Raw genomic sequence first — 23,675 nt, 5'->3', positions numbered from 1 at the left:
TGTATTTCAATGCCATGTTATGTTCTTTAAGGACCTGTCATCCTTTCTTATGGGGAGACCAGACGTTTTTGCATTTGAGTAATGAAGGTGTTTTTTTGATGGTAGTTGACAACTTTAAATAGTTTCACTTTTATACACGAAGGTAACATTAAGTTTCCTGAAAGACATTTTTTTTAGCAAAATTATTGATTTTAAAATGTAATTGCATTTTTGCTTTTATTAAATCTAAAACAGGTTTGTGGAGAAATAATATGAATATGTAAATTACACTGTAGGGATATCCCCACAATTCACTAGTAAACGTTACAATAAATCAATAAGATGGAATAAGTTATGAATATGAAAGCTTGTTCCTGCCACAGGGTGAAAATGATAAATTGTAATTGCGACTATTTCTGTCGCAATTCAGAATTTATTTCTCGCAATTAGGGAAAGAAGTCAGAATTGAGATGTATGAAAAAAGTCTAAATTCTGAGGGAAAGAGGACAAAACTGTGAAATGATAATGCAGGGTATAAACTAGAAAAAAATGGACTTTGAAGCAAAGAAACTGAACGAAACAATATATATATAGATATATAGCTCAATGCACATTTTATTACATCTTCTTTATAGAGACTTTTATAAACTGGAATGTTGTTAGGTTTCCAGAAGAGAGTTTATTGTTTCTTCCAGAGGTGCTGTGGATTGTGGATGGATGATGGGACAAGACGGGGGAGGAAGGGAGGGTTGAGGGCACCCAGGCCCCTTAATTAAACACGTGACCCGTTGACATTTATTGTGACACACAGCAATATGACCGGCTATCTGTAAAGGTGCTGCAAACCAACTATAATTTAGGTAGAAAACTGTAGTTAGTTTACTGTAAACGTTGAAGCAATAAACCAATTCAAATGCCTAAAACTAGCCGACTGTGTTTTTACACAAACACAAACACGTCGGACTGTCCAAAAAAACGGCTTAGTTCAGCTAAAAATGATTGTTTACCCACCAAGTCAAACCCCTATAACTACCTTTCTCCGGTGGAACACAAAATAAGTGGTTTAATGAGTAAATGATGACAGAGGTTTCATTTTTAATAGCATACACACGTACAGCAAAAGACTAAATGTAACCTCCGTGGAAGTGTACGCTGTGTACGGAGAGGATTTGAGATGGATCAGGTGCGCAAACAGGTTGCATTAATGGCAGACGGGATTTATTTCCCCAAAGCTTTTCAGAGCTGCCAAAAACAGCCTTTTCTCACACTCAGCAAGCTGCTTTCTCTATTAACGGCCTACATTCATCAGAGCCATCGTGTGGTTTGCTGAGACGCACACCGGATACGTCAATTACGACGCTGCTTATACAATATTTTGTATACACTTGTAGCAGCATTTTGAAAACCATTACAACTCCTGCAGATTGTAGAGTACACACGGTATGGCAAAATGACACCAGCTGCTGAAAATCCAGCAAAAAAAAGAAAAAAAGTTGTAAATAAAACAATGATAATAAAACTTCACTATTATGTAAACTCACGAATCTGAGAAGAAAGTCTAAATTTGAAGAAAAAATAAAAAAAGACAAGAGGTGGCTAATTCGTACGAATTCATACGACGTCACGCATACTATTTTGTACGGTTTGTCGAAAACCCCAGTGACGGGTTGGTTTTGGGGCGGGTTAAGCTTATTTCATTTGTACAAATTCACACAGTGCGATGGAGCAAAAATGTGCTGAATTAGCCACCCTCGTAAAAAAATGTACGAACTGCTGTGCTGCTCAAGATACAAAATAGAAAACTTATACATGAATAACAGCCGTAATTTTAAGCGTGAGTTTACTGCGGATATAAACTGCATTTCGAAGGAAAATAGTCTTAAGAATAAAGCAATTTTTAAGAATAAAGTCAGAATTGGAAAATGGAAATTCGCTATTGCCCTAAAAGAGTGGAGATGCAAACTTGGAAAAGTTATAACTCACACAATTAAGAAAAAGGTAAAAATTGTAAGACATGCCATTTGCAGTTGTAATGAAAAAAATTATTTGTTTTTATAAAAACTTCCGTAATATCGATTACTGAGTTCTGTTCCATTTTTCTGCCACTGCTGCTTTGGCAAGCTGTCAGTTTTTAGTTTTTAGGTGTTGTTTCTGTAACACACACATTTCGCACCATTGTTTTTTACTTGCTCTAAAAATTTCTCTAATTGTTGTCTAAGCCATGACCCCTGATCCATGGACTTTAACGTGAGCGCTTCTTCTATTTACAATACTCTGATAAGAGCTGCTGGAATGCAGGGGTTTAGCCGTTTGACTGAAAGGGGAATAAACTTTACCATCCCTGTGGAAGTGTGCTTTTCCGAAGGTTTTAGGCAGCAGAGTTAAATAAACACTAAGGTCACCGTGTTATGTTTAGTTAAGCATTACAAGAGTATTTAGAGGAGTATATAGGGGGTGGGGGTAAGATGTGCCACCTGAGGATATTCTCTATAGGCAATGGTAAATGGGACAGAATGAAAATTAGGGTTAGTATATAAATCAATTAACCGAAATAATAAAAAAGTGTCTACCCACGGTCTACTGAAATGCACAGAATCAAATATTGCATCTTTAAAACGCATATGAGCCTGTCCTCTCTCTTTGAAGTGTGCTAGGAAGTAAACCATCTTTTGAGCTCTCCCGTTAAACGACATAATTATAGATATTTCAGTTCTCGTGATTCATAACGCCAAACTTTCCACGGCTTGGATCAGCGCTTCGAAATGCCGTCAGCCGATCAGGGAACACGACGCGACCACACACTGACAGTAGGAAGATGCTAACGTGCCTGGGAAAATAAATCTCCTTTGCTCTTTAAATCTGTCCCTAAGATGACATCATCCGACTCGCAGAGTCAATAAACCTCACAGCTGCCCTTCAATGCAGATGCAAAATGAGAGAGGAGCAAATAACAGCATCCATCAAAAGCAAAGACAAAACAAGGACTTAAACGAGAACAAAAGGGAACTTTTAGATGGTTTCAATTAAGAGAAATGATTTGCTCTTTCTTGCAAAGGGGATCGGTGAAGAGTGAAGTTAAGAAAACGGTCCTACAACAGTTACTTTTTTACCCTTCACTTTAGTCTGAGATGGAAAAACTGAACACGTTAATATGGACGTGAGTGTTTTTGCAATTACAGCTGGCACTGGTCATATAAACTGTAGGTGTTTTTCAACCCTCTGAATGCTGTGGTTGAAATTTCCTCTAAAATACCCAAACCCTATTTTGTACATGTAACTATTTAATAGTGAATTTTGGGATGTGGTAGTAGTGTATATGTATATGCAGCGTTCTTTGTTTGAGCTTATTAACAAAACTGAATGACTTCGTTGAAGTAACGTTCATTACGTTTATGCTCCACGTTGTATTTACGTCTTTCAGCAGGTAAAACGTCGATACATTTCAGTAGATTGTAACATACCCTTCAGACCAACCTTTCTTCACATCCAAGGTTTCATTCGCAACCAGCAGTAAACTGTTAGAGACGATCGTTCACTTCGCGCTGCCATTTAAACTCGAGGCGCGAGTTAAAGAGCGGCAAATAAACGAGCGCCAAAACGCCGCGATCGTTTGAATTCGGTAATAAACGATTTCTTCAGTAACTTTTACCTCTTTTTGAAACGTCCATTGTCTACATTTAACACAAGACTTACCATGTGCTTCTGGCTTCTAGTTGTTTTGTCGCTGTCAGTGTAAACAGGACTTAAAGGGACAGTTCACCAAAATAATGAAATCTTTGGCTCCATCCCAATATCATATGCACTATACAGGTGAAAACAATTCTGGAGTGTACAAGGACAGTTTACGAGGCCAGGTGAGAGGAGTTTAAAGTGTGTAACACATAAGTGTGTCGGTAGGTCACATTACAATGACAACTTTATGAATGTTGCTGGTGTAAACAGGGTTTAAAAGTAGTACAAAAAAAAAGATTGTCATCATTTGACAATCATGCCTTCATGTTGTTTCAAACCAGTATGCTATTTTTTTTTTCTGTGGAACATAAAAATATTGACATATATTACAAATATTTATTCAAAATATCTCAATTTCTGTTCTGCAAAAAATCCAAGCCATAGGTTTGGAACATGATGACAGTAAATATTAAAAGAATTAACATTTTTGGGTGAGCCATCAATTTTAGCCTTCCACCAGCAATAACAGTCTGGAGATCATATATCACACAATTGACATTTACTGAGCAGTTTTACTTTAATAATTAAGGTTAAGAGCTGGAAAGGGAAACTCAGGTCGGAGGTCAGCTTCTATGTGACCCATTTGAGACTGACCAATCTAGCTCAGTCGGTGCTCTGCAAGACCAGACTTGGCTGTGGCAAATTAGGGCAGGCAACAATGGCGAAAAACATTTCCCAATCCGTCAAGCCCTCCAAATCCTTTCAGCCTCAGGGCACCAGGCTGTGGAAGTTTAGTCAACACATTGTCAGGGGAGGTGATACATGCTGAATATAAGCCAGGCTCTTGTTTTCTTTCCCCATTCCCTCTCTCTCACTTTATTGTTTCCATTTAATTCAGAAATGGGCCTGAGAAACATTTTGTCAGTCTGCGTTTGACAATATGCTCACCATGACTGAAAATGTGTTTTCACTTCCATAACTCTTGGAAAACGGTATTTCCAGACATGAAGGAAAAAGAAAGCAGGCTACATAATCGGGCTGATAGTGGTAAATAAATCAGATATTGAATGACATCACTGGCAGGATTGACATCATTCACGTGGCTTCTGCCAAAAAAATGAAGTAATCCTGTCTGGGCGATTAACAGCCTATAATAATCAGAGGCACGGGAACTGTGTGTGACACATCAGATCTTGCCATAAGCCCTTTGTAGAGTTGTATGGCTGGTTTCAGATGTTTTTTTTAATTGTAGTTGGGCTATGAGTAGAAACTGGTTTGTAAAAAAAACACCACTATTACTATTGGTAACTGCAGCTGTGATGATCATCTAGATCACAAAGATGATAGCACTTTTCTTCAGTGGCTCACTGTAAAATAACAGAACAATTCTTAATTGCATAGTTTTTAATAGTGAAAACATTCCCAAGATACCCAAGTTAAAGGGTTGGTTCATCCAAAAAATCTGTCAGTAATTATTCATCCACAGGTCGCTCCAAACACCTTGATTCACCTTAGGAACACAAATTAAGATATTTTTGATGAAATTGGAGAACATTGTGACTCTACATAAACAGCAAGCATATTATCGCGATTAACGCACAAAAATGTAGCAAGGACATCTGTAAAATAGTTATGTAAAATAATTTTCCATAGCGACGAGAATCATTTTTTGCTCAAAGACAACAATTATAACTTTATTCAACAGTTGTTCTACATCCAGAATGGTTTTTGCCTGTAAACAGTAGTAGATCGGTGCACATTTCTCCTGATTTTGACAACACAACTTTTTTTTTGTTTATTCATTTATTTATTTTTAACTGTAGAAAGCAGTATTATGAATAGTGGACTCATATTTTAGTTGGAAGCAAACATTTCTCCAAATCTTTTCTGATGAAGAAACAAACTCATATACATTTTGAATCAAGAATCACGTTTGAAACGGAGTTCATATGAAGGAGTTTTGTGGAGTTTGTAGTTTCTTCTGTTGCTATCTTCTTTATCAATTTAAAATGTTTTTGGTTACATTATACATAGATTCTTCATGGCGGTTTCACCACCATCATTAAAAAAAGAACTCCAAAAAATGTTTTGGAGGTTTTACCTATGGCATCAGTCTGAAGACCCTTTTCGTTTATAACTGGAACTTTTAATGTTGATGAATTAGTACTGATCTGTCAACACACTTTTATGGGTAGCTGTAAAGTCATTGAAGCAAGCTGTGACCTCAGCTGTAACCTGGCCTGAAATTCTTCTGAGGGTCACTGACTTTGTTCATTGTTCACTTTTAATCCTTAAGTCCCAAAAATCATGACTCACCCTCTTGTCCTTCCAAGCCTGTCTTGCTTCTACAGAGCATAAAATATCTTGAAAAACAAATAACACTGGAGCCCATTGACTTCCAGAATATGGACAAAATATCTTTCTAGTGTGGCTTACAGAAGAGAGAAAGCCAGACGAGTTTGTAATGTGAATAAAAGATTTTCAGTTGAACATACACCAAAATGAATGCGTGCTACCATAAACAATTAGCAAGTCCTAGCATTATAGTTGAAAAAATTTAGTTGCTTGGCCTACTTTTTCCAGATGGAGAGCATGAAGAGCATATCTGTGTGTTTTCAAGCTAAACCCAGAGATGCTTCAGCTTCTAGAGTGTGAGTTTGCAAGGTCTCTGTCAGTCAAGCATTGGTGGTGTCGAATGCCAGAACAGATGTTCAACTGGCTCTGAATCTCAAGCAAGGGACTAAACAAACTATTGTTAGAGATTTCTTGAAGAGATCCATGTATCATAGTCAACAGCACTCTTCTGGGCTCATTCATCATTCAACCACGGCTCTCACATGGGTCAAGAAAGAAAAACGACTGTCTTCTGGTGTAACTTGTTTTTGCTTCTCTTCCTGCAGAGTGACGGCTCAGCGAAGTATCGAAGATGCCGAGGAGATCGAGAGAGAAAGGCGACGCCGAGCCCGGGAGGCCTTCCGCAATCAACAAAGCCTGTCTGGATCCGCCAGTTCCCCTCAGGACAGTGTAAACCCACCTGAGACCGGCCTGTAAGTGTGAACGCCATTCTATTCCTCGCACTTCACCTGGGTTTTGTTAGGCATGATTTGTTGCCTGGCAGATTTCCATGTGAAATATGGAAATACAGACTTGCAACATGTCTGGTTCTCATTTTTCTGGCCATCCACTTCGACAGAAGGAGACCGTTTGATCGACATGCAAAACAACTAACCACAGTTTGTTTAGGTTTAAGGTCAAATATAAGAGTGTCCACGATAAAGGAAAAATCTGGTTTCAATACATGCGCAAAGTTCTGCGAAATGTACTTTGTTGTCACGTTGGTTTCATTCTCGAGACAAGTACATTTACGTTTAGTCATTCAACGGACGCTTTTATCCAACAAAATGAGAAAAACTTGGAAATGACATGAAATGAGCAAGTGTGAAAAAAGTAAAGTAACATTTTTGGGAGTTACAACACGATTTTACAATCTTAACAAACTTTTGCTTGTTATAAAAATGTCATATTATCTGATATTTTTTATACTAATTCATTAGTTCTCTTTATTGTACAGTTTCTTGTTTTTAGTTTTGAATAGTTTCTTTGCATGTTTCTGCATTGTTTGGCAGAAAATGTTTTGCAGATACTAATATTTCACTGCTTTATTATTATTTAAAAAAATAAATATTAAGAACTCATTTCTTCTTTAAAGATCTTTTTGGCAATTTTTTAAATTACAAATTAAATCATAACTTAAAAACGTGCTAAAATATATAAATACACAAACAATTGTACGTTGCAATTTTAATGTATTTTTGGACACATGATGAAAACAAATGATTAATATCATGTGATTAACCTATTACATGTCAGGATTATGCTTTTAAGGTTGGTTTAGTTTTCTTTCTCTCTCCTTTTCTCGCAGCTAAACCTACATGTGCATACATACAGTGGCACAGCTGTTCTCTCAACATTACCTAATCTCTGAAGAATTTTCAGCAAGCATGCCTTTGGAGCAGGGTTTATGTCATGTCCCACACCACAGCGCCTTGCTTTTAATCAGAGAAACGTTACGGACCTCACATCCCACATATTTTATATGTGTGAAGTTAAACACAGCTTTCTGAGTCAACCTGTTTAAAGCGGAAAATAGGTCATCTAGGGCCACTTTGTAATTATCCTTGATCAGAGAAGATTTAAAGGCTCGCTCTTGGCTTAGAGACACATTAATCATTTCGAAAACATTTTAGATCGGTTCAACACGGAAAGAGGTTTTAAGGATTGCCGTGCAAAAGTTTTCAAACGGGGCTCGTACAATAAGCTTGGGTGTAGTAAATAAGCGTTGAGATTTATGACTGCGCAGTTGAATTGTATTGACTGATTGCTGATGTTCAGTCGTCATGCTTTGCCGAAAATCTGCTTAATAATCTCGTGGAATGTGTTTTGCATTCCTTTCCGGCAGCTCCTGGGCAGATGAAATAGATTTTAATTCAAGACTTTGCTAAGAACAGGATGAGAGGGGCTGTTGGTGACAGTAAAAACGGTCTCTGTTATCACTTCATGAGCTTGAGGTGTATGTGTTTAAACCTTTTGTGAACTCTTAAACAAGTAATCCCTTAAACAAATTTACTCTTGTAACAATAGTCAGTTTCCAGTTTCCAAGCAAGTGATGTTCATCTAATTTAAACAACAATACAGTTCGTTTGCATTTCAAACATACAATGACAATACGGTCAACGGATATTTTACCATTTGAAATTTTCCTCGGCCAAATCAAACACGATCAACCCACCAATCGTAAACCTACCAAAAGTATATATACTGTGGCGAGGCAGAGGAAGCACAAGAGAAACAGGTGCAGTGAAAACCCCGGAGGGTGTATTTATTAGACAATACACAGAAGGTGGCGGTGAGTCCGTGCGAGGAGTGCGGCGGTGAGTCCGGGGGTGGTGTAGCGGTGAATCCGGTGAGTGCAGCGGTGAGTCGTCTCGGTGTTTCCGTGCTTAGTAGCGTGAGGGAGTCCACTGTGAGGTAGTAGGGGAAGTAGCTCAGGCAGGCCCGTCACGCGTTGTAGCTTCTGGGAGACAAAGAAAGAGACAACAGGTTAGCTTGCGTTTCCGGAGTCTCGTGGCTCACTGAAGCCGTCGCCTGGCCGGGCTTATCTGGCCCGCGGCTGATGAGCTCCAGGTGTGGCGAATCCGTCGTTGAGTGGCTGGTGTAGGTGTTCCGTGTTTGTTCCCAGGGCAACGCTGATCGATCCTCGGGACGCCGTCGTCCTCCCCAAGCGCTGTCCTGGTCCTGGTGGATAAAGCAGAGCGTAATAGCGGGAAATTTGGGGTGGGTGGGGTGACCCCTGACAGACCTGCAAAAGCCGACCACATCCGCGATAGGCCGTCGGCGTTGGCGTTGGCTGTCCCGGCGCGGTGTTGCACGTCAAAGTGGAAGTCCTGGAGCGCGAGGAACCAGCGGGTCACCCTGGCGTTCGTGTCCTTGGCCTGGCCATCCACTGGAGGAGTGCGTGGTCGGTAAGTAGGGTGAACCGCCCGGCCCAGGAGGTAGTACCGCAGTTCCAGGACTGCCCACTTGACGGCTAGGGCCTCCTTCTCCACCGCGGCGTAGTTTTTCTCGGCGGGGTCAGCTTCCTACTGATATATAAGACCGGATGCTCCTCACCCTCCTGGATCTGGGACAGCACGGCTCCCAGACCCACATCAGAAGCATCCGTCTGTAGCAGGAAGGGGCAGCCGAAGTCCGGGCTCTCAGGACAGGGTCTGAGGTGAGTGCGGCCTTAATCCTCTGGGCAGCTTCCTCCGCGTCGGGGTTCCACAGAACCCGTTCAGGCTGCCCCTTCCTGGTCAGGTCTGTCAGAGGGGGCTATGGAGGAGAAGTCGGGGATGAAACAACGATAATACCCTGCCAACCCCAAGAAAGCGCGTACCTGGGTTTTGTTGGTGGGCCTCGGGGTTTCCTGGACGCGGTGACTTTACTCTCCTGTGGCGGATCAGTCCTCGTCCAACTCGATAACCCAGGTACTTTCGGCCGAGCGCCAGGTGACATTTCTTGGGGTTGGCGGTGAGTCCAGCCCGTCGAAGATCGAAGCACCCTCCGCAGGCGCTCCAGATGGTCTTCCCAGGTCTCCGAGTGAATCACAAGGTCGTCCGAGATAGGCTGCGGCGTACTGTTGGTGGGGTCGGAGTAAGATGTCCATTAGTCTCTGGAAGGTGGCTGGTGCCCGTGTGTAGACCGAAGGAAGGGACCGGTATTGCCAGTGGCGCCGGGGTGGAGAAAGCCGTTTTGGCTTGGCTTCCTCTGACAGCGGAACCTGCCAGTATCCTTTGGTGAGATCGAGGGTGGAGATATGCGGGCCCTTCCAAGGCGTTCCAGCAGTTCGTCTACGGGGCATGGGATATCCGTCGAACTCGGAGACCTGGTTGAGTCGCCGGTAGTCATTGCAGAAGCGGAGGGTGCCGTCTGGTTTTGGAACCAGGACGATGGGGCTGGACCACGGGCTCGTCGATGGTTCAATCACCCCCAACTTCAGCATTTGGTTTACCTCCTCCTCAATAGCTCGCCGACGCGAGCCTCAGGGATCGGTAGGGCGCTGCCGGACGATAGCGTCGGGGGGTCCGGATCTCGTGCTGGAGGAGGTTAGTCTGCCCGGGCGTGGACGAGAACACATCCGAGAACTGACCGACCAAATGTTGGAGTTCCGTCTTCTGTGCGGGAGCGAGCAGGGCGTTGGTGTCGACGACCGGGCCCTCCTGAATGGCGAGTGTGGAAAGGTCCCCACCCACTTCTTCAACAAGTTAATGTGGTATATTTGTTCGGTGCGTCGACGGTTTGGTTGGCGGACTCGGTAAGTAACCGGGCGATCTTTTCCAGAATGGTATATGGACCCTGCCAGGTGGCCAGGAATTTGCATGCATTGGTGGGGACTAGTACCGCGACCCGGTCGCCGACCTGGAATTCCCGGGGTTGTGCAGGGCGGTTATAGTGCCGTTGTTGTTGCTGCTGGGCCTGCGTCATGTGCTCCCGCTGCGAGGGCATCACCCGTTCAATTCGGTCCCGCATGGCTTGGACGTGTTCTACGACCGACCTCTGGGCATCCGGCTGCTGCTGCTGCTCCCAGGCCTCTTTTGCCACGTCCAGCAGGCCTCGCGGCTGTCGGCGAACAGCAACTTTCGAATGGGGTGAAGCCGGTGGAGGCCTGGGGCACCTCTCGCACCCGAAGAGGGCGTGGGGAGCATCTGGTCCCAGTCCCGTTTGTCCTCGGAGACAACCCTTCTCAACATCTGTTTCAGTGTCTGGTTGAACCGCTCCACAAGTCCGTCCGTCTGGGGGTGGTACACTGAGGTGCGCAGCTGCTGGATCCGTAGCAGCCGGCAGAGGTCGGCCATCACTCGGGACATGAGCGGGTGCCTTGGTCGGTCAGTATCTCCCCGGGTATCCCCACTCTGGTGGACAGGGTGAAGAGCTCCTGGGCGATCGCCTTGGCGGTGGCTTTGCGGAGTGGGATGGCTTCGGGGTACCGGGTGGCGTAGTCCACGATCACCAGGATGTGTTCGTGGCCGCGGGCAGACCTCGGCAGCGGGCCCACCAGATCCATCCCGATGCGCTCAAAGGGCACCTCGATTATGGGCAGCGGGATAAGTGGACTAGGGGGAGGTGGCCGGGGCGAGGTCTTCTGGCACTCGGGGCAGGCCTGGCAGAACAGTTTCACATCTCCGTCGAGCCCCGGCCAGTGGAAACGGTCCCGGATCCTCTTGATCGTGTTGGCGGCCCCGAGGTGTCCGGCCAGTGGGTGGGCGTGGGCGAGTTCCAAGATGGTGTCCACTTTCCCTCGGGGCACCACCAGGAGCCGTTTCTCCTCCCCCCTCCGCTGGGCGACACAATAGAGTAGGCCGTTCTCCACAATGAAATGGGGAAGAGGATGGGGGCCGGGCCGCGTCTCTTCTCCATCCATGAAATGTACCTGGTTCCAGCAATTCTTGAGCCGGTCATCCTCCCGCTGAGCCCGGCCGAGCGAGCCCCTCCGACTACCTGTTGGAACACATCAAAGAATACATTAGTAGTATTCGGAGGGGACTCACCATCTCTTCCGCTGTCCGATGCTAGGAGAACGGCAGGGCGGCGGTTTCCTCTCCCCTCTCGCCTCTTCGGCGAGGGCTTTGAGGGCTGACAGGCTGTGTCGCGGTGTGTAGCGCCTCCTCGAAACCCGGCCAGTCCCGCCGAGGATGATTGGTACCGGCAGGTCTTATGCGAGGCCCACCTCCAGGGGCCAGCTTCCTCCTGTCGTCGTCACGGTGATGAGACGGGTGGAGACTTTCCTGGTGTCCCGTGGGCGCAGGTCAGTGGCAGCCGTTTCGCGGTTCCGTGCGCAAAGGGGTAGGAGGCGGGACTGAACCAGGCTGATGGTACTGCCAGAGTCAAGGAGGGCTCTGAACTTCCGTCCATTCAGGCCGATGGGGATTTCCGGTGCGGCGCGGGGAAGCTCCGGTGGAGACTGCAGCCTGCCAGCCACGCTCTAGAGGAGTTGGAAGCCTCTTCGGTTGGCATCGGCTCATCTCTCACGGTCGGGACCGCCGCCCTCTCCATCGGTCGCGGTGCCCTCCGCGCGCGTCGCTCCTGGGACACCCTCCGGGAAAAGATGGCGCCCGCTCCCGGCCTCTCGGCGCTGTGCGGCTTCCGCCAGCTCGACCGCCTCAACCAACTCCATAGCGTTCTTGGGGTTTCTCATACCGACCGCCTGGCGATAATTCCGGGGAGAGCCCGCGGGAGCGGTCTATCACCACCCTTTCCACAATGATGGCGGGGTTGGTGTCCCATCCAGGAGCCAGTGTTGCGCTAGCCGAGTAAGTTCGGCGGCCTGGGTCCTTGCCGGCTGGCGAGACTGGAAGACCCACTCTTGGAAGGCTTGGGCTGCGCAGACCGGTGATAGACCGACCCTGCCCAAGATTTCCCTCTTTAGGTCGTCGTCGTATACATTCGCCAGGTCGGCCGGCATGCTGAAATAGGCGCGCTGGGGCTCTCCTGACAGCAGCGGGGCCAAGCAGCGTGCCCAATCCCTCCGGTCCCATCCTTCCGTGGTTGCGGCGGCTCTCGAACATCTCGAGATATATTTCAGGGTCATCGCTGGCGGCCATTTTGGGTAGCAGCTGTGTGGCTTGCATCCGGGGATCAGGCACGGCGGGCGTGGTTGAGTGGCGCGCGAGAGCAGCGAGCTCCTGCTCGGTCTCGTTCTGGCGGGTAGCCAAATGCTCGACGATCTGTTGCTGGCGAATGGAAACCTCTGAGAGGCGTTGGAGGAATTCCTCCATCTTCGCCGGGAAGCGGCGCTGCCTGGGGGAAAACAAAGAGAGAAGTTGATGTTGTGGGGAACCTTTAATAGAGGCGGCGATAGCGCTCTTCCTTTTTCTCTTTGTTTCCTCCGTTCTCTTGCGCTTAAAACTGCTCGCATTCTCCACCACTTGTGGCGAGGCAGAGGAAGCACAAGAGAAACAGGTGCAGTGAAAACCCGGAGGGTGTATTTATTAGACAATACACAGAAGGTGAGCGGTGAGTCCGTGCGAGGAGGCGGTGTGAGTCCGGGGTGGTGTAGCGGTGAATCCGGTGAGTGCAGCGGTGAGTCGTCTCGGTGTTTCCCGTGCTTAGTAACGTGAGGAGTCCACTGTGAGGTAGTAGGGAAGTAGCTCAGGCAGGCCGTCACGTTGTAGCTTCTGGGAGACAAAGAAAGAGACAACAGGTTAGCTTGCGTTTCCGAGTCTCGTGGCTCACTGAAGCCGTCGCCTGGCCGGGCTTATCTGGCCCGCGGCTGATGAGCTCCAGGTGTGGCGAATCCGTCGTTGAGTGGCTGGTGTAGGTGTTCCGTGTTTGTTCCCAGAACAGCGCTGATCGATCCTCGGGGCGCTTCGTCACAATACATACACACACACGTAATAGTCACCATTATGCAATAACCTTTCGTGGCATTTCATCAAAATCCTCCGGCTGCCCTAGGCAAACATAGGAAAACAACAACAAATCAGCACCTGTCAGATGGTGACACGCACCTCTGTTCACATCTGTTTTTGAAGTCGGGCTCTGGTGTTAATAGGCTGGCACGGTGACTTCAGCGCATAGTTTCTCTCGTCGAAGTACCACCAGCACAGGTGGGCTGAAGCCGTTCATGCCTGACTTGCCCAGATTCCTATGAATGTGATGATATAGTTCTGCTTCTCGTTCCTGTCTCACTCCAAAGTAATGGAGTCTGCATCATATATAAAAATATATTGTACATTTTCCATAGATCTCAAAAGTGAGGATGGAATATTTAAACCTGCAAAAATGTTGCTACCTTATTTATTCTTAAGTGAATTAACGGAATAGTTTAAATTACTCCATAATTTACTCACTACCAAGCTGTCGTAGCAGTAACTTTCTTCTTTCAGATGTACACAGGCAGAGGTTTTTTTTACATTTATCCTGGCTCTTCCAAGCTTGGTAATGGCTACGATGGCTTTGGATAAGTAAATTATGGGGTAATTTTAATTTAGGTGAACTATACCTTTAAGTTTTAAAGCAAGATTCAAATCTTTATTTCCTACATGAGCACCACAGCACATGTTCTACCTGCTAAGCAGTGGCTCATATAAGATTGTATTTACTTATGTATTAAAGTATATAATGTGATGTTTTTTTCAGCTATGAAAGGGACTTCAAACCTAGCAGTCCGACTGCTGTGGATGAGGATGAAGGTTTTAGTGACTGGACCCAGAAGCTGGAACGGAGAACAAGGTCTAGAATGGCTGAAAACGGCAGTGGAGAACAGTTACAACAGGAGGAGAAAGACGTGAGAGAGAGATCTAGGCAAAACGACAAAAGCTTCAACACTTCCATACAGTATCAGCAAATACAGGACAGAGAGGACGAGGAGAAAAGACCAGAGATGAGGAGGAGCGCTGAGAGGGTGAGCAGCCCGAAACCAGAGGAATGGCATGACGACAGCAAAAGAACAGGAAATAAACAACAGGAAATAAAACCACAGATGGAGAACAAGGTGCCACGAAAATTAGTACATTACAATATCGTAAGTACTGAACATCCTGTCATGTGCGTTACTATGTCTAAATCAATACTATCACTCACAGATTAAAGAGGAGAGGAAGGAGGTGAAGGTGTCATACATGTCGAAAGTCTTCCTACAGCAAGACAGAATGCCCAATGGCAATGGAGAGGCAGCTGCAGAGGAAATGACATCACATCTGGTCAGAACCAAAAGATCACCCAGGTAACTTGTTTCCATGCACTTTCTGCATCTGTAGGTTTGTGGGAAATCTTATGAAGATATGCTTAGGTCACGTTTTCCCCAAAGAAAATCAAACTAAATTAATCAAAATTAAGTCATTACAATGTTCTATGTAAATGTATGATGTATGTTGTGTATATATATATATATATATATATATATATATATATATATATATATATATATATATATATATATATATATGTGTGTGTATACACACACACACACACACACATACATACAGTAGTCAACATTTAAAGTGAATCAAAAAAGTTTATAACTCTTTTTTTTAGGTTTTTAGGACCTAAATGTTTTATATACAGTAGTAAACTTTGTGTGTGTTTGTCAACAAAGGTATCTTTTGTTCTACAAGACTGCATTTATCGTTTATTTGATCAAAAATACAGTAAAAATTAATTAAACTTTTGTAATAAAGTCAAAGGGAAAATAATATATTGACAAAATAGTTGTTTAATATTTTTGTTTAATAATGGTGTGAGGAAAGGACTAACATTTTAAGCTGACTTTAGGGGGTTAAATAAGCACAGAGTTCGATCTTGTTAAAATTAGACGCTTATGTCAGATGTGTTATAGACGTGACCTAATATTTTTGCTGCCAAAAAAATGTGTGCCAGGAACTTTTTAAAAATGCTGTTAAGGGAGTTAGTTAATATCTATTCTTGTACAGCCAGACCTTTAAATAAAACCATCATTTCTGGCCCATTTTACTGCTTATTCTGGCCAAGAACTGTCCACTTCACAAAGTCTGACCAACCAATTTGTTTGTATTTATATGTGCCATTTTAGTTTAGCTGAGACATACATAACAGACCGTGTGGAAAAACAATAAAGTAATGTAATCAGAATATTTGCTGGTCCAATAGTAATAATTACTAATTGTTTCATAGAAATGACCAACATGCCACCTGAGACTAAACCAGTTTTCCTGTTCTCCCCTCTTTTCCAGCAGGACTGTAGATGCAGATCAGATCCCTGAGACTAAGAAGGATATGCAGGCTGGTCTGGAGACCGAGCTGAAGCTTGAGAAGATCAGACGTAGCCACCAGGAGAAGGAGAGCCAGGAAATGGAGCACCTACGGCAGCGTCAGGCCGAGGCTGAGCTGGAGCTGGAGGAGCTGAAGAAGAAGAGAGAAGAACGACGCAAGGCTCGTGAAGAGGAGGATCGGAAGAGAGAGGAAGAGGAACAGCAGAAACTTGCCAAGAAAGAGGTTTGTTCTGGTATTAAAAACTGTCTGTGAGTCCCAAAAGACCAAACACATTAACATTGTCGTACATCACAATTCCAATCCCTCCAAGAGTTGTCATGATAGAACTATAAAATATCTATATAAACTATTTAGGTTTCTTCCAGCAGAACAGTATTTATTGGCATTCAACATAGTTTGCTTTGTATTAATTACAGGAGGACAAGAGACAGATGAAGGAGGACATTGAGAGGAGGAGGATGGAAGCAGCTGAGAAGAGAATGAAGAATCTCAACATCACACCTACAGATGGCGATGATCCATTTAACCCTCTAAACCCCATAAGTCCAACTTTCAAGGTAATTATACATATCTGCATAAACATTCTGAACCTCTTCTTACAAACACCTGCTATGGCAGTATAGTGATGGTATCAGTATTTAACGCCCTTGAACTATGACAAACACCATGGTACTGACTGATCACCATGCATTTGTTTTTTTTTTATGGTACTTTATGGTACTTTCACACCTCAGGAACCTTTTTTTAGTTCATAGAACTATTGGCATGTTTGCTCCGCAGGGACTAGAAGCATGTTCCTCCTCCATTCGGGGGAACTAATTTAGCTTCTACTTCAGAGTAGGGTTTAAAACAGCACTATAGGAACTCAAGTTGTCATAAGCGATTTAGTCAGATTTTCACGCTCTTTCAATTGCGTGTTTACATTCCATCTCCGTTTTCACGAAACCCACGGCACACAGCTCCGAACACAGCTTCTAGAATTCACCGGTTGTTGATGTTTGTAAACGGCACAAATAAAGACGTCACGGGTGGACGCCTGCAACCAGTAAAACAGCCTGAAGGAGAAATTGATTCTCTAGGAATGACTGCTGGCTAGTTCCTAGAACTGAGCTCCTTAATGGCACACTTTTGAAAATAAAGGTTCTTTATACTGGCATCAGTGGTTCCATGAAGAACCTTTAACATCCATGGAAACTTTCCAAAAGGTCCTTTTGATGAATTAAATGTCCATTACACTACACTCCCAAAATGTGTTTCAACCTACGCTGCCATAGTACAACCATTTTTGGTTCTGCAAACCACTTTTCAGCGAACAGTTCTTAAAAGAACATTTTAAAAAATCTAATGAACCCTTTCCACTATAAATAACATTTGTGCAGTGGAAGGTTTTGTACAAATTAAAATTTCTTCATGAAACCATCAATATCAACAAGTTACCTTTAGTGCAAGGAAAATAAATCTCTTCTGAGAAGTGCTAAAAAGAAGGTTATTTGAAGGTTTAATGATTCTTCTATTGGATCACTATGAATCACAACAAATGAGCATTTCTAAATAATTCTGTTCTTTTTTTTTACAGAATAAAAGCTCCATTTTATTTTGTAAGTTGCTTGTGCTTGTTGTGCTGTGAACATACCCACATGTTTGGAGTGCATTAAACGTTGAACACGTATTTTGAGTCAAGTAACAGCATGCATATTTATTTCCAGATAAGGATTACAGGAATATTCCAGGTTCAAAACATTAACATGTTTTTGAGTATAACGTAAAATAATTATGACCTGTAATTTAGTAAAAACAAACAAACGAATAATAATGATAATAACTTGGTTATTAAATTGTCATTAGAACCTCACTTTGCAACTTGGAATATTCTTTTAAATTGGTTTAATTTATTTTTTAGTGCATGTTTTTGTTTATGTTGTTTAACTACCAAAACTGCTTGATGAGTTTAATTTGTTTATTTGCTGCACTTGCTTTGCAGTGTGTAAAAGGATCTGTGGTTTTATATATGAACTTTATATAAAACTTTCATTATTGTATATCTTGTAAATATTTATTTACATTTACATTTATTTAAATTATATTTAGAGCTTCTGCATAGACATATTCATTAATGAACTGAATGGGTAATCACAGAGTAACCGACCAAAACACCTTCGCAACTGGCAGCTAACTAAGCAGCATTACGGCGCTGAGGTTTTTCCTAAAATCCTACGTTATGAGATCTGATGTGAGCCTATCTGATCATCTTAAACCTTTATGGAAAGTTGTTGAGGACAAAGCAGATGTCCACATCCTAAACTTGCAAACAACAGGAGGTGTTTTCTTCTTGAGTTGCGCAATTCCCCTCAAGAGTGCAAAAACTACAAATGAAGCCCCAGTGTCTGCTATTAAGTTTATTATACTAGTATAAAGTTAGGTGTTTCTGTTATTGTATCTATTCCTTGTGTTTATCCACTGCTATGATATAGCATTTTATCTACGCAAAATATGAAATCGACTCTGATAATGGCTTCATACAACAATATGCTAGCAAAACACACGCGCACGAATCATTGCGTGTTGTATTAACGCCATTAGACTTATAATAAATCTGAAATAAACGATACCACAAAGGTAAGGTTTAGCTTATTGACTATTGTGTAGAGATTTGGAGTCTGTGTTTTGGGGACCCTGAGTTTTCCCGTGCCGGTCTTTGTATTTCCGTAAGAAACAGAAGTGATTGACAGTTGAAAGTACATTCTCAGTGAGCAGAGGTTAAAAAGCCAGCGGGCCCAACAGCAACACAAGGGATCCTTTTGTTAGTCTGAAACAGGAGCTTGTTAACATGTACAATGTTCATCTGAGGAAGTGAGAAAAGACCGAACGGAACTACAGTATGGATTTCTCTGGTTGTTACAAATTACAGTAGATATTTTAAAAGGTTTTTACAGAGGACTTGTCAATATAATGACGGTTCGTTTTTTTTCAAAGACGGCTTGTAACTTTTTTTTTTTTTTACAATTTTACTATCTTGTAATTCCAGATCACAGAGAGAACTGAATCCTTGAATCGATCTTTAAAGAAGAGGTGAGTTCATTCGTCAATATAAAATTAGTAAAACGACTCAATGGAGAAATCTACTTGACATTCTTGGCCTCAGTGAGTTTACTATAAATGGCAGATTCTTGACACAAACTTACAAGTATGTTGGCAAAATGGCTGTTGCGTAAAAGTAAATATTGACATAGGTGGCATAGGTCACTGTAATACTTTGTTAATCCGTCGCCTTGTCAGCAATGATTTATGGGACTGCTAACTTTTACCAGATGTGTACACTTTTCCTGATGTGTGAAGATATTGTGGTAGATCAAAATTAGAGCTATCTATACACATAAAACATTCAGGGCACTATGTGAAATAAATAATTTTTTGGTGTATGTCATGTTTTTAAATATGTATTATGTGTGTTGTTATGATATACAGTATGTAGCCTCACAAACTTATCAAACACATTTCAATGCATTTTACCTGTTAATTTTAGTATTGTTACTATTATATTATTTATTTAGCATTTGTTTTTACATTTTCAGTTTATTGAATTTTTTCGAATTTGATTCATTTTATGGTGTGATTTAGTCATTTTTTATATATACTCATAAACACAATATGCTTTACTTTTATCTCAGTTTTATTATGATTATGCTTATAACGATAGATAATTATGATAGCGTTTTTAATGAAGTACTCTGTTTCGAAAACAGTAACAGTTTCAAGAAGACCCAGAGACCTGTTCTTCTGCCCAAGATTGATGACAAACTGGAACAATACACTCATGCAATTGAGGTTCAATTTACAGTCTTATATCTTGCTGTTATGTTTTTATGTATTGATATATGTCAAAGTGTTTGACAGTAAATTCTTATTTTATTATCTAATTCCTGGTTTATGAACTATCTCTTAGTCAAACCATTATTTAGAGAAATCAGGCCTGTCTCTGGCAGCATTTAAACAAATGGATCAGATGGTTTATATTTAGAATGATTGATTGGGATCTCTTTATGTACCTCCTCCCGAGACAGTCTATTGCTACATTTGCAACATTTGTCTCGAATTTATCGCTCTGACTCACTGAGCCTAACTGTATTAATGTCTTGCAGATCTCCTCTAAAGACGCAAAATTGACTAAGTCTGCGACAGTGGACGTGCCCGGTTTCTCTGCTCGGTGGCCTCTAAGAAAAACCTGTTTGAAGCAGGAGAGGCCTGGAGTCAAAGCAGCCCGAAAGGATCGCCTCTGAAGGTCAGAAATCAGGTGTTTCATTCACTGACTTGCACCTATAAAGAAAACTGGGTGATCACTCACTTACCTTCACGTTGTTTCCAATAAAAACCTACCTGGTCTCATGACATAAACATACCTTGGTGCACTTTTTTAGCGAGACGCGAAATACATACCAACTCGTACCTATCACTGCAGTTTCCAAAAGAAATGACCACTAGAGGCAGTAAAACTCTGACACCTTTTATTCCTTTTCACACAAATGTACAGTTTGTAGTTTTGATTAATAAAGCTTAATTTTCGCACAACTAATTCCTTTTGATATTAGTTTTGCATTTGTTATCACTGTCGGGTAGGTTTAGGGTTGGATTTGGTGTAGGGTCAACGTGAAAAAGCATTAACTTTTAGAAACAGTCCACGGATATTTGAATTTTGAACCATTGCAATATGTAACTGAAGCAATGTAATAAAAACAGCAATAGTTACCTATGTCAACGTAATAAAAATGTGCCAGGGTTCACATATTGAACCTGTGTTTTACTGCCACTCAGTGGAATTGTTTTCTTTGAAACTGTGGTTAAATGTGCAGCAAGGCACAGTACATATTTTTATGAGACCTGGTTGGAAAAAACAAACTTTAAGATTGTACTGGTCGTTCTTACAAAGGACGCAAAACCTTTAAAGCATGATAAAATCATAAAAAAATGCTCCGTGTTCTGTACTTGAGAGTACTAGTGGAGGAAGCATTCAGGAAAATGTCAAACTAATAAGAAATCAGCTGTTTCATATCAGCCCTTTAAATATTATGAAGAAAAACAGTGATGTCAGGGCACTTCTATTATTGCTTTGAATGAGTTTCAGATTGTGCAAGTTTGAAGGTCAAGAGGTGGCCCTAGTGTTTCAGCGTGAAATAGGTCATGTAGTCATGTAGCGTGGAACAACATCTGCTCTTTACACTCTCACATTCACACCCACGCTATCGGCTTGCCAGAGTCTGACGCACATGAACAACCATCAATGTGAAGCTCTTGTGTATCAATTCTTGGGAAATGTTTGCCAAGTCAATCATAACCTTATGAATTGTGCTTCACCACTCCATAAACATATGAGGGCAAAACTAAAACATACAAAAAGGAAAATCCTTTAGATTATTTGTAACTCAGTAACTGTAACGGTTATATATTTTAGGAGACAGACTGCGTGAAAGTGGGTGTATCGAACCTGATTAACCAATGGGTGAAAGGAAGTCCTGAAGGCGGGAACAGACACTCCCTTTCCACACCATCTGTAAGTCTGTTAATGAGCATTGAAAATCTTTAGACAGTAACCAATGTGCTGGGGGGAGATACATGTATTTGTAATATGGCGGAATGGAAAAAATAACTAATAATTTCATTGCCATATTTTATTAATGTTACAGTAAAAAAATAATATATACAGTAAACAAAAAGGTATTTATGTTTCCGCCTTGTGGTAGAATGAGCTACTGCAAGTTCACTTAGGTTCCCCAAATCTAGTTAATTAATCATCATGTATAAAAAAAACCCTTCAGATCATTACATCTAGATCAGAAAACCAGAATAAAGGCTACATGATTAATTTTATGCAACGAATGGGGATTAAAGCTTTCGAGTTTCTAAAAGGACGAAAAAATAATTTCAATAAATGCAATGAGTTAAATTTTAATCTGGTTCACGATAAGAACCTTAATGACTTTAAAGAAACAGGTTAATCTGGAGCTTGAGTTTAACGCAATGATGAATAATGACTTCAGCTATTCCATAAAGGATATTGGGAGTCAATCTTAATGCGTTCTAATGTTCATTTCCAGGATGTTAAACCTGGAGATGTTCTGCAGAAAAAGAACATGTGGGAAATTATTGGAGAATGTTCTACAGGAGAGAGGTCAGGACTGGGAGGAAAGGTAAATATTCAGATAAAAAAATAAATAAATATATATATATATATATATATATATATATATATATATATATATATATATTAAAATGAATTAATCTTGTACAAATAAACCCACATAATGTCACTCTCACAATTTCTTCTACATACCTTTCAGGGCTCCTCTTCAAGTAAACGGTACAAGTTTGTTGTGACAGGCCACGGAAAATACGAGAAGATTTCCACTGAGGGTGATTATTACAGTGTCTACCCGAATGGAAAAACAAGTAAGGCGCTTTCTTCTATTTTACATCATTTAAAGCTAACAAAGCAGTTCACATGTATATTAGCTTGCTTAATGAGCTAATGTACAAAATAACTTAAACAAATGTTAAAAATGCTGTTTCCTTAAATAAAAAATGCCCAAAAAAGAGAACAGTGCCTTTTTGCAGGCCAACAGAGGCATGCTAAGTAATGTAATCTAATATTAACTAGCTGCCAGGCCAGTACCTTAGTAGCTACGTAGCATGCTAGCTAAGATTTCTTTTAAAATACTGTCTGTTGTAACATTAGGGCATAAAATAAGCTTTTAGAAAGCTTTGAAAAAAAAAAAAACCCCAGAGCGACTCAATTATTTAACTAAAATAATATATCAATCATGTCATTGTTCTAATTTAAAACATTCTTGAATATCATATAAAAAGTTAAGATGCTATCTCAAATATCTCAAAAGGTTTGAGAACTCGAAATAGACTATATCTTACAACACCTGAAAATACTTCACATCTTGAAATCTCACAGATTTTTCATACACATAATATATTGATAATATAGGCTCAAACAAATCACAGCAAGCTTCTAACACAATGCAAATGGTTTCATTCAATGGCTAGTGCCATGAAAGTAGTGATACAAAATATCCTCTCTCAAAACAGGTATTTTATTAAAAAATATATAAAATAACATTAAATCTAGTACAGTGCACCTTAGAATGCAAAGCATTATACACATCGGCATCAGTAAAGAGAGTATTCTCAGTCTGACGGTTTCTGCATCAAAAGACAAACATGCAGAAAAGGCCAAGCCTACAAACCTAACATGAACTAAGCCTGAAATAAGAACATGCATGAGTCGGAGTTGACAATCAGCATTCACTGTTATTCGTTTAATCACATTTAAGCAATGAGAGCATTTATATTAAGGTTTGGAAAGCCTTTTAGAGGCTCCATCAGTGAAAGCTCTTTGTCAACACTAAACAAGTAAAGCAGCAGAGCAGAGTGCGCCATGCCTTGCTTTCTGTACTACTAAGGCTTAGAACAAATTTCCAAAACTTAGCATACTTACTGTATACATCTCTTTCTTATACTATCTCTTAATTCCTTCTTCCGGAGTTAAATGGTTCCACTTGCCCTCCCACCTAAAACTCACTCTCAATTGTCCCTACATATAAAAAAAACATACAATAGCAATTTGTCCCTTTTTTACGCCCCATTAAGCACCATAGAAAACTGTCTGTAGGAAAATATTGCTGAGAAAAAGGTGTGGCATATTTCATTGTAATGCAAAAAAAAAAAATATCGTA

The 23,675-nt window shown here is 41.7% G+C and overlaps 1 protein-coding gene across 1 annotated transcript in view; it reads left to right on the top strand.

Annotated features, from left to right (window-relative positions):
- LOC122330444 (non-muscle caldesmon-like) overlaps positions 1-23,675 on the top strand; it is a 28,582-nt gene that overhangs the window by 380 nt on the left and 4,527 nt on the right. The window contains 12 exon segments of the mRNA XM_043227463.1: positions 6,552-6,698; positions 14,329-14,683; positions 14,775-14,914; positions 15,900-16,161; positions 16,356-16,496; positions 18,965-19,008; positions 19,683-19,764; positions 20,079-20,139; positions 20,142-20,218; positions 21,386-21,484; positions 22,029-22,121; positions 22,272-22,380. Of these exon segments, the coding sequence (XP_043083398.1) occupies positions 6,552-6,698; positions 14,329-14,683; positions 14,775-14,914; positions 15,900-16,161; positions 16,356-16,496; positions 18,965-19,008; positions 19,683-19,764; positions 20,079-20,139; positions 20,142-20,218; positions 21,386-21,484; positions 22,029-22,121; positions 22,272-22,380 (1,610 nt within the window).

Source organism: Puntigrus tetrazona, chromosome 25 (assembly GCF_018831695.1).
Source record: "Puntigrus tetrazona isolate hp1 chromosome 25, ASM1883169v1, whole genome shotgun sequence".
In the NCBI taxonomy this organism is placed as follows: domain Eukaryota; kingdom Metazoa; phylum Chordata; class Actinopteri; order Cypriniformes; family Cyprinidae; genus Puntigrus; species Puntigrus tetrazona.
The sequence above is the reverse complement of the archived record's forward strand: the minus strand, read 5'-3'. Positions and strand labels throughout refer to the sequence as shown.